The sequence below is a fragment of the Brassica oleracea genome, chromosome C2, assembly GCF_000695525.1.
Source record: "Brassica oleracea var. oleracea cultivar TO1000 chromosome C2, BOL, whole genome shotgun sequence".
Lineage (NCBI taxonomy): Eukaryota > Viridiplantae > Streptophyta > Magnoliopsida > Brassicales > Brassicaceae > Brassica > Brassica oleracea.
In genome coordinates this window covers 12,514,989-12,528,607 of record NC_027749.1, presented here as the reverse complement: position 1 = coordinate 12,528,607, position 13,619 = coordinate 12,514,989, and the positions used below count along the sequence as shown (strand labels likewise).

At 34.6% G+C, this 13,619-nt stretch overlaps 1 protein-coding gene across 1 annotated transcript; it reads right to left on the bottom strand.

Moving 5' to 3' along the window:
* Positions 1–2,500, bottom strand: LOC106325162 (transcription factor SPEECHLESS). Its single transcript, XM_013763187.1, has 3 exons — positions 1,985–2,500; positions 1,015–1,641; positions 1–415 (listed from the first exon to the last, which is right to left on the bottom strand). The coding sequence occupies exons 1-3, from the start codon at positions 2,387–2,389 to the stop codon at positions 350–352; spliced, it is 1,098 nt and encodes a 365-aa protein (XP_013618641.1). The 5' UTR covers positions 2,390–2,500; the 3' UTR covers positions 1–349.
* Between the last annotated feature and the right edge of the window lie 11,119 nt (positions 2,501–13,619).

Here is a 13,619-nt window from a genome sequence, read left to right as displayed (position 1 = left end):
TAAATCCACGTGAAAGCCAGACACATATTCATTCATGAACTTACAAGCTACAATTCTCGATGTAATTAAAAAGATTAAGTTACATGGTAGGAGTACTGTTACAACTTAAATAAAATAACATGTGACGAAGGATGTTATATATGAAGCTGATAACTTGTAAAACCCCATTTATATTTGTTATATATCTGATTACTGTGTTTAAAATATTAAATAACAATGTTATTCAAAACAACGACATATGTTTGTAGGAATGTTTGAAAATAATTGAAAGGATAATGAGGAGAGAAAGTGAGTAAGTACTGATCTCTCGTTAGGGTTTATGTGGAAGACCTATTTAATCCTTCTTTTATTAGCAGAAAGTTTGCTGAACTTGTTGAGCCAATTCTTCTGCACTTAGTTGGCACTCAATTCCAATCTGTCAAAACAACAATATATATATATATATATATATATATATATATCATTTTCTATATATATCATAACATTTTCTTTAAATCACAATAGACTATATTATTTATTGAAGAATGTATGCATTCGCCTATCGGACGTAGAATCTAGTCTGACCAATAGACAAAACCAGCAAACCACATCAGCTTGACTTATTTGAATAAATGTCATTTATATAGAATTTTAAGATTTACAATACTTTGTGTTAAAAAAAAAAACAATACTCTTCAATTTTCACATAGATAGAAAACGCATGAATTTGCAAATAAGATATTGGAGCACGTGTAATTCACGCCTTGGTTCAAATAAAAAGTCAACTGCATTATTAAAATTTTGAGTAAAAATATATAAAACAACAAGAAGCTTGTTTTGTATGCTTGTGAGCAATCTGACATACCTTTGTGTGCATTTATGTATAAATACAATGTAGATAATAAGACTTATGTATCTACACTAATTTTCTTATATTTCTACATGTTATAGTACTCTGCCATATCTTCCCTCCCCATATATGACATTCATTTAAAACAGATTCAACAGTTAATGAGGATGATTATTCTTACGTACCTTGATGGTGAAAGAATTAAGCATGGTTTCGTCGACCGAGTTAATATTAACCTGAAGAATCTCGAGAGCCAAATCCTCAAGAGCAGCGATTATCTTCATAACCTGTCCAGGGATCTTATGCGACACCGTTTTAAGTAGCACATTAGCTCCTGAGAACTTAACTTCCACGTCAGCCAAAGCCGACTTTGAGTTAGCAACGAGCTCATTTATCATACTACTCTCATGGTTACTACTAACTGAAGGAGAGGAAGAAGATGAAGCTGGAGAGTATGGAAGTGGATCCCCTAAGGTGCTACAACTTGCCAATGAGCTGTAAGAACGAAGAGGAGGCTGTGGGATGAGTGGTAGTTGCGGCGGATGGGCTCGGTATGGGCTTGTGGGCTGAGGGGTTCGAGGGCTTATGGGAGGGAGGAGGTGGTGGTGGATCTGAAGGTGGTTGATGCGCGGACTAAGAGGCGGTTTTCGCGGGCTTAGGACAGGCGGTGAAGGACGAGGGCTCGAGACTAGTCTCGGGCTTAGGACTTCCGCGTAGGTCTTACGTTGTTTCTTGGCTTCTAAAGATTGAAGAACTTGTTGTAGCTCGCTTATGTATTCCACAACTCCTCCTATAATCGATGCTTGGTCCCCCTTTTATCATGATCAAAAGAAAAAACAATATAAGTTAATAATAAGGACACTCTATCTATCACACTGTGACATGAAAGAAAAGAAATAGAGATTATTAGTGGGACCAAAGGTCTTTATAATTGTCATTATTTCTTTTTTGTGTTCAACAATTGTCATTATTCATAAAACAATAGATATGCTGCTTTTGTTGTAATTGATGTTTCTAAGAAATGATATATGATAGTTAGGTATACCAAAAAGATTAATTGAACAAATATTTTAGAAGACTAATTAGTCAGGCGCAACAACAACTCATATACCAAAGTACTGGCTAAGAAAAGGTATAGATGCATTGAACATGTACCCGTTTGACGTAGAAACAAGGCATAAGAGAGCGTAGAACCGTCAAGTGCTCATTCATTTGCTTTCTCCTGTTACGTTCCACGGTTACATGAGACATCTTTTGTTCCCCATCTTGCTTATTATCTTCCTCCCCTTCCCCTTCTCCTTCTCCGTCTTCTTCTTCGTCCTCTTCTTTGTCGGTTTCTAGTCTTTTCCTCTTATTCCTCTTAGGAGATGAAGTTTCATGGATTTGATCCTTTACTAACTCGTTTAAACTTGCGATTCCATCTCTAGGTGTAGATGCAGGCGTGGAGGATATCTCTCCGGCGCCTTCAAGACTCTCTAAGATAGCAAATAGATCATCACCGGCTAGTGAAGTGTCAACGAATTCACACTCTTCAAGAAAATCCGATATTATCTCTTGCATTGTGACTACAAATCTCTTACTCACACTCTCTCTTCCTAGTTCGTTGTTTTGTCTTATGGTTGGATACAAGAAAATAGTAAAATAAGAGAGAGAGAGAGAGAGAGAGAGAGAGAGAGAGAGAGAGAGGATGCCAAAAGGAGTAAATATGAGGGACTAGCATTCATCGAGGACTAAACTATCGCTATCAAATTTCAATATATTATAAAATTTTGATGGGGTTATTTTTTATGCGGTTTGTGCCGTTGGATGAAAATTGGGGAGTATCTAGGTTTTTTGGGTGTGTGTCATTTATGTTTTAGATATAAATATAGGGAACGTTTTATTGTAAAATAGAGAGATAAAGGTTGAATATTTTTTTTTTTTGAAAATTAATAAAGGTTGAATATATGCAGTAAAATATTCATAAGTTCCTTAGGAAAAGATTTTTATGGATATGTTTTTGCGTAAAGTTTTCAATAGTAACAAGCTCGGTATAATTGTTTTTTGTACATACAAACACGGACATGCATATTCATATGTATTTAATCTACGTTTATATATGGGTTGCGAATGGTCCGACCAATCCCGGTTTTCAAGTAAACATATACAAGAAAGAAAGAAAAAGGTATTTGAAATTAACTGCATTCACATTTATTTTAGCGCCTTCTCTCGTGAGACAATCAATTGAATGATATGTTGTACAGTCGCATATTTTCTGTTAAGTATGTTGTACAGTCGCATTATTAACAAAAATAACCTATAAACTTTAGACAGTTTTTGCAATTTCAAGCATATCGGCATATTAGCAAAGCCTTCGCTAGTTTTAGCCATCATATTATAAATCATGTAGTCGAGTTGAGTTTTGGCAACTTCTTTTTCTTTTACACTTTTGGTGATTTGCGTATGCCCTTATAAATTATCTTTTTTTTTTTAATAAGTACGTAAATTTCATTATGATGGCAATGGTAATGACACAGAGGATACAATCAGGTTTTGAAACAAATCCTAATGCATCAAGGATGCTATCTAAAGCAGAGATCTAAACAAAGCCCCAAAAAAGTTAAAAAAGACATTGCAAGACAATAAAGGTTTAGCCATATCCCTAAGGAGATGAGTAAAGCTTAGCTAAGTAGGAGCTGTGTGAAGCCATCTATTTCCAGTTGAGTTTCACGTAGCCTTCGCACCCGACCCTGTAACGAAGAGTGAACATCATAGGAGAAGAACAGCCGGAGAACAAACCGAGGAGCCTCGGTTTGTCCCGAAGGCGACCCCAAGAGGTGGACAGGCGAAGCGGGGTTGACTAGGTCCCGGTCCGGCCATCAACAACCAATGGAGTCCACTCCAGACGCTGCAAGAACTCCAGAAGATGACAAATCGACTTTCCGGAAGTTCTAAACCGAGCAAGAGAAGCGAGCATGGGAGGCACATAGATGATACTACCTGAGACAAGCGGAGGTTTAAGCTCTCGACTCCAGTCCCCTCAAAATAGCAAACACTCAAGAAGATTCAGCTTCAAATATAAGGAAGAGGCAGGACACACGAGAATCATCTTCCTTCTGGAAATATGAAGAACAGAGGAGCAAGCTCCAATCGACATACGACAGGAAAGTCGCAAGCTTGGCTAGACCAGAACCCAAACAGAGAAGTCCCAGACGATAGCCCCAAATCGTCGTTTCATCACAGATACAAGATCTAGATGAGAAGTTCTAACAAAAGCATCCGCCTCAAGAGATAGGAGAGGAGAAGACAGGAGAGACCATACCAGATGAACAGAGGCAGCGACGCTCTGCAAGCCGGCGAGCACTCCAAGCTGAGATCTGACCCAGATCCAGCAAATCAAATCTCAGATCTACAACTGAAACGAAGCTTCCTGTGGAAAATCAACCATACACCACCACGCCAACACTCCGGAGGCGACGAGCACACACCCTCCGCCTGATTTGAACCCCTGGATCCGGCCGCAATCTTAGGGTAAACTAAAGATGTTGAAGCAAAGAGGAGATGGAGAAGCCGAGAAAACCACAAGAGAGGAGGCATGGAACACTAAGAAGGCCCGAGGGGTGGCGACCGACAGCTAGGTAAAGCACCGCCGACCACCGGAGCAACAAACAGAAGGAAGAAACTCGCGACGAGGTGATTTGTGGGAGAAAGAGTAGAGAGAAAACGTTGTGTCTCTAACTCTCTCTCTAACTTATAAATTATCTTCTTAAACCCTTTTTCGTACTGGATTTTCTAATTCGTATATTGTACTTCAAAATCTTAATACTTTTTAATCCGTATTACTTTTTGTATGCTCTACCTTTCACACTTTCGTATATATTTATTTTACATATCTCCATTCTTATAAAAATCATTCTTTTAGTTCCTATCTATTTCTTATGTACAAGTTCCTATCCATTTCATTACTTTCAGTTCAATTTAGGCGTTGTTTCTTTTTATCTCTCACTCGGATTTAGTTTGATTTAATTTCACTATTTTTTTAATTTAAAATTTTGAAAAACCTATCGGCTTATACAGAGTTAGTTCGGTTCAAATGGATCCCTATCATGTTTTATGTCATCCCAAGTCAATTTATTTTGAAAAAAAAAAACAAAATAAAATATGAGTTTAAGAATAAATTTTGTGTTAAGCAAAATGAAGCACAATATAGATTCATCATCTGTAAATTGATCTTTAAATTGATACAAGGAGAAAACCATTTTGTTTCAAGAAAATAAAAGACAAGCGATAGATCTAAGGCAATAAATACTTGATGTCATACTAGTCGTGCCTCAATTTGTCTCTTCAAAATCAAATTGATTCTTGAGGAGCCACCCTTCACTTGAACTTTCCCTTTCAATTTTCTTTTGAAATGTTTTCTACATTAATATCTATGTAGGTTTTCTGTATATACGATATATTAATGACAATAATCCAATAAATTGTTTTAGAAAATAAACAAGAATTTAAGAAGTTGGAGCCAAGACAAAACCAGGTAGACGTTAGGTTTGAAGTTAATGTGTTGGCTGTCAGATATTGTTTACCTGACAATGTCTTTGAAGTAACGGGTCTCTTCTCCTTTAGTTATGTTTTGTTTCTAGCCCAAATTAATTGAGATCAATTAAGGAAAATCATGTATGTTTCTTTTCAATGCAACACGCATGCAGATATATATATCCCATGAAATATATATGTATCAATTTCGATTTAATCTCAAAGGTGTAGTTGTCATGAGTTCCACACTGGTTAAAGGTGTACATGCATGAAGGTTTGTACAATGTAGAATTAAGGTTTTCGACTTCAAGCAACTAAAACGAACACAATGTACTAGAGACAAACACAATTTTGAAGAAGTGATCGACGGTTCGTATCGTTAATGAATAATTTTATATATCAAACATAGAAATGTAACTAAAGTTTTATCATGCATGCATGATATTAATTTGAGATATGAATCGGATCCAAGACGTTATTAAATTTCATAAATGTACCCTTTTGTGGAGACTATGACATGATTTTAATTACTATATTCGTACCGTTTTGTCTTTCTCTATTTATTTCTTAAATCCAAATCAATAATTCTATAACACCGTTGCTCTTGCCATCACTATGACGAGAAAAAAGACGATTGAGGTAAATTTATTTCAGTTCAAATGATATAACGAAACTTCATTATATTCTTCCTGTAGTCTCAATTAAGAAGTCATGAGTTGGTGTCGATAATTACTAATCACAAACAAATAAAACTCGAAAGACTAAAAGAATATGTAGATGGTGAAATTTATTGCCCTTTTAAAAATAATAATTGACTTTTGCAGCAATTAATCAGAAAATCGAATGTGAGAAAGAGAGTTAGTTCATGAAACAAAGTATCTGCAAGTTGAGCAGAAATCAGTACTTGGGAATCAAATATATATAATAAAGATGGTGGGCGGCTTTCAAAGATCAGACACGCCATTTCCGTGCCTAAGATTCTACTTCTTCATGCACATTTATCATTATCATCATACATGCTTCATATTTTGCATACATTTTTTTCTTGAGAAACAATATTTACATATTTGCAAATACAGCATAAAATATTTAAATTAATAAATTAAAAATAAATTCATATTCTATATATTAAAAAGATAATACAATAATAAAAAATAAGTAAACATGTTTTAGAAAACATAGTTAATAAGTAATAAGTATAAATTTAATAAGTAATTAGTATAAATTTTAGAAAACATAGTTAATATATAGTTTATCTAAACTATAAATTAATAAATACTATATATAGAACTTATATAAAGATGTTTTTCTTCAATATAAAGTTTTTTTTGTCTTAATACTTAACATATTTCAGTGTTATTTGTGGAATTAGCTAGATTTGAAAACACATACTCTAAGGTTATATATCACTTATTCAGCATAAATTTTATCTAATAAAGATAAAAAAATTAAAATATAAACTTAGTCAATATTTAAAATTATGAATAAAAATTTGAAATTTCATCAAATAATTCTTTTATTTTAAAGATTTTTGACAACCATTCACTGCAACCTGTAGAAATGTTTCTCAAATAATCTATCTAATTAATAAAATGTTGTAATTTTGATATAATTTTACTGTATTTTCAAATATATATGTTGTAAATGATCTATTTGTAGAGTTGGATCTTGTAGTGGTCGTTGATTATAGATGGTCTGTCGGAAACCACAGAGTTTTCACTGTCGAAAACTAATTCATGTAACATCGATTAAATTTATCTCAAAAATCTAACTTTCTTAAAAATTTGTTGAAAATCGTCAATGAATTTTTTATGACCATTATAATCACCAATATTGATATAATTTCTTCGTAACTTTTTTGACAAATTTGTTACGATCAAAGTAATCATTGATATTAATGAATTATTGTTAAATTTTGTTTGAAATTTTTGAAAAAACTTTTAGGTTCAAATTCAATGTAAATATCGACAGAATATCGTTTGTTGAAAGTTTCTTACAAAAATATATTGATGTATGTTTTCGTCGAAAATTGTTGACGAAAATCTGAAACATATTTTTATTTGAAAATCCTCTAAATTTTGGCAAATATTTACAACAAAAGGAAATATTTGGTCAAAACTTTTTTCGGGATCCAACAAGTTTTCTTGTAATTTAATATTACACTTTTAAACATGAGAAATGTGTGATGTGTTTTAGACTAATGCTCTGAAAGTTTTATAATGAATACGATGGATTGATGGATATGGATTAATGATGTAAAAGAACTTAATAATAATTTAGGACTAAATAGATAATTTGTAGTTCCATCTTTTGTATAGCCCGTGCATCGTGGAATTATGAGGCTTTAATATATATATATATATATCACGTCTTCAGTTATGAGAACACAACCGACTCACAATTCGCTCCAAATGTTTAAAATAAAATTGTAGGTTAAAGTCTTTGGCATGTAGTCTTCTAGATATATCCAAGAGTACAAATTTAAAATATTTGTGACGTCGTAAATTATTTGTAAATATAGCACCAGACTCGAATTAAGATCTCGCATCACTCAAAAATACTCTTCTTGTTGAAGTAATCACGTTTAGGTTAAACTAACAAACGCATCAGATAACACACACTGCATTATATATATTATATATGATCACGCATGTAAAATTACGTAGTCGTTATAGAAAAGCGCGGATACGAGTGCGAGATTGTATGTGTAGCTGACGACTCAGTACTCACGTAGTAGTGAATTTGACTGTTAGAGTCGCAATTGGGACCAAAACACAGTATGCCCTAACTGGTTTTTAGTTCAAAGTTACAAAACATACCCTCTATCAGCTGTGTTTCAAAAAAAAAAAAAGAACTAAAATCAGCTCTAAACCCTAACACCGGTCGCCATTATATTGTTCTTTCTTTGAGATACATCAAGGGATAGGAATATACGATTCTTAAGAGAAGTAAATACAAACAATGATGAACCTAACGATAAGCAAGTGAATAATTACAGCAATCCTCCAAATTTAAATACTAATTACTCACGAGAATCAATGAACAAATAGATTATATGCAAAAATTGCAAAATTTCTTCAGAAAAGAACAGAAAATATGAAGCCAGCCATGACACAAATATATTATATGCAAAATTTATAAGCTTGAATTTAGGAGCCAGCCATTGCCCTTTTCATTTTTTTTTTAACAGCAAAAGGCTATGAAACTAAGAAGATCCCTAGTCCGAGAGCCACCTCGGAGGAACTGAATCAACATAAACTATAGCAGATGGCGAAGTTCTAGCACCTCGTGCCAGCTTGTCCGCAAGAGTATTTTGCGCCCTTGGGATATGTTGGATAGTAAAGTTGAGAAAGAACTCCTTACATCGCAGAAACTCCTCCGTATGTGTAGTGAACACCGGTCATTCTGTTAGTGTAGACACCATCTTCACCAATTGAGAGCAGTCAGTTGCAAACACCACCTCTGAAACTTGTAGGGTCTTCATGCACTCCATCGCTCATACCAAAGCTTCACATTCAGCATGTAAAGGTGATAGACTCCTGCGAATAGACATTGCACCCATCATAGTATCAGTGGATCCATTTTTCCTATAGACCCATCCTTGTCCCATATAAGGATCATGTTCTTTCCATGCTCCATCAATATAACACTTGTCGATGCCAGGTGGCAGAGCTTTTCCTACAACATCTAGGGGTCCACGATTTATAGACGCATCTTTTTGAGCTTCAGCCCACAAGACACCTTCTATATCCGCAGTCCTGAGAATGTCAAAAGGGGTTCTTATCTGATTCTTAAAAACTTTAGCGTTTCGATTCTTCCAAATATACCACAGTATCCATGGAAAATAATTCAAGTCTGGTTCCTTGGGTAACCGCCAGAAAAGATAGTTCATATTTGTGAAAAGAGGACATGAGGGAATATTGGATAAGGCCCAAGTTTGTAATGCCAACGGACATTCAAACAACACATGATTAATTGATTCTTCCTCATCTCCACATACTTGACACTGCGTATCACATCTTATCCCTCGGTAACGAAGATTCTTAGTTACCGGTAGACTACCCGATAATATTTGCCAAACAAAATGTTGCAGCTTTGGTGAACATTGAAGCTTCCAAGAATGAGCCAAGAGTGGTTTAGTATTTGGTCCCAAAAAACTATCATGAGCTCCACTATTGCAGCTTTAATTAAATCTTCCACCTTAAGTAATGGATTCAAATATTGATTCGGAAATTTTTGTATTGCTGACCTCGGGCGAGGAGCAGGGATCCAAGGATCATTCCAGACTGAAATGCTTGAACCAGTTTCCACTCTTTTGATTAGCCCTTTATTAACTAGAGATCTAGCTGATGTAATACTTCTCCACCCGTATGAGGGAGAATATGATCTGATTGGGTCCAAAGGATAAGATTTCCTATAGTATCTTCCTTTAAAAACTCTTGCGAAAAGAGAATCAGGTTTATCTATTAACCTCCATAGCTGTTTCGCTAATAACGCCGTATTAAAATTTTGAATATCTCTAAAACCAATACCACCATCCACTTTATCTTTGCACATTTTATCCCATGAAAACCAATGCATACCTTTTGTATTGCCACTACCACTCCACCAAAAATGGGAAACTGTACTGGTAAGTTTTTTCGTAACCGTTTTTGGTAAACGAAAACATGACATAACATGAGTTGGCATAGGTGATGCCACTACTTTAATTAAAACTCCATTTCCTCCTTTCGTAATGAATTGTATTGTCCAATTATTAACTTTATTATTAACCCTTTCATTAAGAAAACCAAAAACCTGTGTTTTGGATCCCCCAAGACTCTCAGGTATTCTCAAATATGTTCCCATACCACCAATTGTAGTGATGCCCAAAATCTGTTGTACCTCTAGACGAACTGCGTCCGGAACCTTATGGCCAAACTGTAAGGAAGATTTCAGAAAATTAATCGGTTGCCCCGACGCTCTTTCATAGTCTTTCAAGATCTGTAGGATAGTTTCACATTCTTGTCTATTGGCTTTGCAGAAAAAAAGACTGTCATCCGCAAATAATAGATGTGAAATCGCCGGACTACCACGTGCAATTTTTAGCCCCGTTAGTAACTTTTCATCCTCCTTTTTCCTTATATTCGCTATTAGTGCCTCGGTACACAAAATAAACAAATAAGGTGATAACGGATCACCCTGACGAAGACCTTGGTTTGGTACAATATGTCCTTTTGGTTGACCATTAATCAGAACTTTGTATTGTACCGATGTAATGCAAGACATTATCCGAGATACCCACCTTTGTGCAAATCCCAGCTTGAGCAGCATCACCTCAATAAAAGGTCATTCAACTCTATCATACGCCTTGCTCATATATGTTTTATAGCCAAAATTTTCTCCTTACATGAATTATTCGTTCTTAATCTATGAAACATCTCCTGCGCAATCAATATCTTATCTGAAATTAATCTCCCAGTGACAAAAGCTAATTGTGTTTTTGAGACTAGTCGTGACAATAGTCTTTTCAATTGTTGGCAAAGCACCTTCGAAATAATCTTATATCCCACGTTACAAAGACTGATGAGCCGTAATTCTGTCATTCTACTCGGTCGCACCGTCTTTGGAATGAGGTAAATATTGGTCATATTTATTCTCTCATGCAAATATCCAGTCCTAAAAAACTCGTTAACCATATATATGATGTCTGATTTTATAATCGACCAGGACGGTTCGTTTTTCCATTTAAAATTCAAACTTCAACAGTAATAATACTATAACATATTTGTCTCTTTCTATGTGCTTTTATTACATTTGCATGACAAAAATTTAATTTCCTTCATTTCCGCTTGCAACCTACCTACGCATTACATGCCTACACGTCTCTCGTCTCTGTAGTTCGGTAGTCAGTGACTCAGTATAACAGTGTATATCTCTTTCTGTACATATCAATGGTAAAAGGTGAATATACATAAACTGGCAAAGGTTTGTACTAGAAGAATCTAAGCTCTTGAAGGATAACACTTTATTTTTATTTGTTTATTTGGGTAAAAATTAAAATCGATTCTAGTAGAAACAAAAATGTAGAAGTAGTTGAAGAGGTGAATGAGATGGGTCCTACTCAAACTTTAATCACTACGAAGATCTGAAATATCATTTACTCTGACAACGAAATACATGAGCGACGCTTTATTGCTCTTCCTCTCTCTCTCATCCCAATGTGCCATATTATGATTACATATTATGAGTTTCATCATCTATGAAAGACAAAAATTGTAGGTTATGATTATGTTTCTAATACGAATAGGTTTCCTAAAAAACAACCTAGTTCACATTTGTTTTCTTTTTCGATTTAGGTAAACGACAGTAGTAGAACAAGCTGTTTTCGTTAGTGTTAAAATTTTATTTAGAAAACAGTGAGTTTTGTTACAAAAGAAAAAAAGAACGAAGAAAAGAAAACGGTGAGTTTAAACAAACATTCGACCAGAAAAAATAGTGAAGTTTCACAAAAGTAGTAGGGAAACGTTTATGGAGTAGCATTTTTTACTCAATAGCAAACAACATACAAACATATAGTGGAAAGTCAAGGTAAAAACCCGCTTGAATGATTAATTAATGTGTAAAACCTCAATTCTAGAAAGTTAGATATGAACACAAGAATACAAGATCAATAGCACAATCCTCTTCGAATAATTTTCTAATTTGTTATAATTAATTATCTGTGTTTACCATGTTTGCATAAAAGAATCTTTTGGATATCAGTCAATCATTTTTTGTCAACTTCAGCCAGTCATTTATTATGTATCTGAATATCGGCTAACCAGATAATGTGTAATTAGAAATCTTTTGATCTAAGATTCACTGAACGTTGCAACGAACGGAGCTAAGACTCATAATCATATTGACTAGTGCATGATACTCATGACATGCATAGTTTATATCAAACAAGAGATCCTCCTTGGAGTCTCGTCACAGTTAATTCTCAACTACTATTATCTTACATTAAATCAACCATTGTTTAATTTTGTAAGACACATTAATGACTTGAGACAGTCCATAAAATTTGTTTCATAAAGGCTACGTACTATTTTGTGTGACCACGAATTAAAGAGCAAGAATTAGTACACTTTCATTCATCCAGGGATGATTTGTTAAATCAGTACCGATCATTACTCCTACAGTGTTTTATTTACTACTAATAATTTGGGCGGCTAGATTTGGAGAAGAAGCTGGCTAGTGGCTTCCCCCAAATACGCGGGCCGGGGACCCATAATACTTTTGATTGCAAATTAGATTTGAAGAGCCCATCAAGTGAATGTCCCCATCTTCTACTAGAACCATAATGAATGGTGATGGTTATTCACCTTTTTGTGATGTGGTGCATGCATCTTTTCAACTTGTTTCTTTCTTCCACCCTACTAGATGAATCAAATTTAAGCAAAAATTTAAACACGAATGCTTTAACTGATAACTTTGAAATACTCGTGGAAGTATTAAATAAACTAGATATAATTAGTTGTTTGTAATAATATCTTTTACTGATATGCTACTAGTATCAGACACCAAATTTTATTATATAACCTGAACATATTGACGTAAACGTGGTCGATATGACAATAATAATTCACCAAATTTTGATATATGTTATTGTTAAAAAAATTTGATATATGTTACTGCTAATTATGACGGTTAGGAATATTTAATTTAGGAAGCATTTTTTTCTGTTTAGAGCAGGACAATGGCTTTCTTTTCGTAATGGTTTTCCGGTTTCCGAGTCATGTCACTACAAGAAAACAACGGTATTCTGACGGACATTCCGACGGAAAATGAAATCCTTGGAATATCCCGAGAAATTTCCGAGGAAATTCCTAGGAAACACAAAATTTGGCTTCCTCGGAATTTCCTCGGAATATATCGACGAAATTCCGAGGAAATATTAATCTGTCGGAATATTCTTATGAAATGCCGAGGAAAAATGTATTCCTCAGAAAAAACTGATGAATTCCGAGGATATATTATAGCCGTTAGAGAGCCTTGGGGGATTTTAAAAATTCCGAGGAAATTCCGACGAACTAACTGTTGGCGTCGGAATCCCGTCGGAATTTCCTCGGACTGTCGGTAGGATTTCAACTATAAATACAAGCACCCATCTTCCTCTTCATTCACTCCATATCTTCATCCTCCCTCTTACTCTCTTTACACACGAATTTGATTCATACAAAACATGTTTTCTTCAAATTATTTTCCTTCTTAGATCGATCGACCTCATTTGGATCCGAACACGAGATTGCTTACG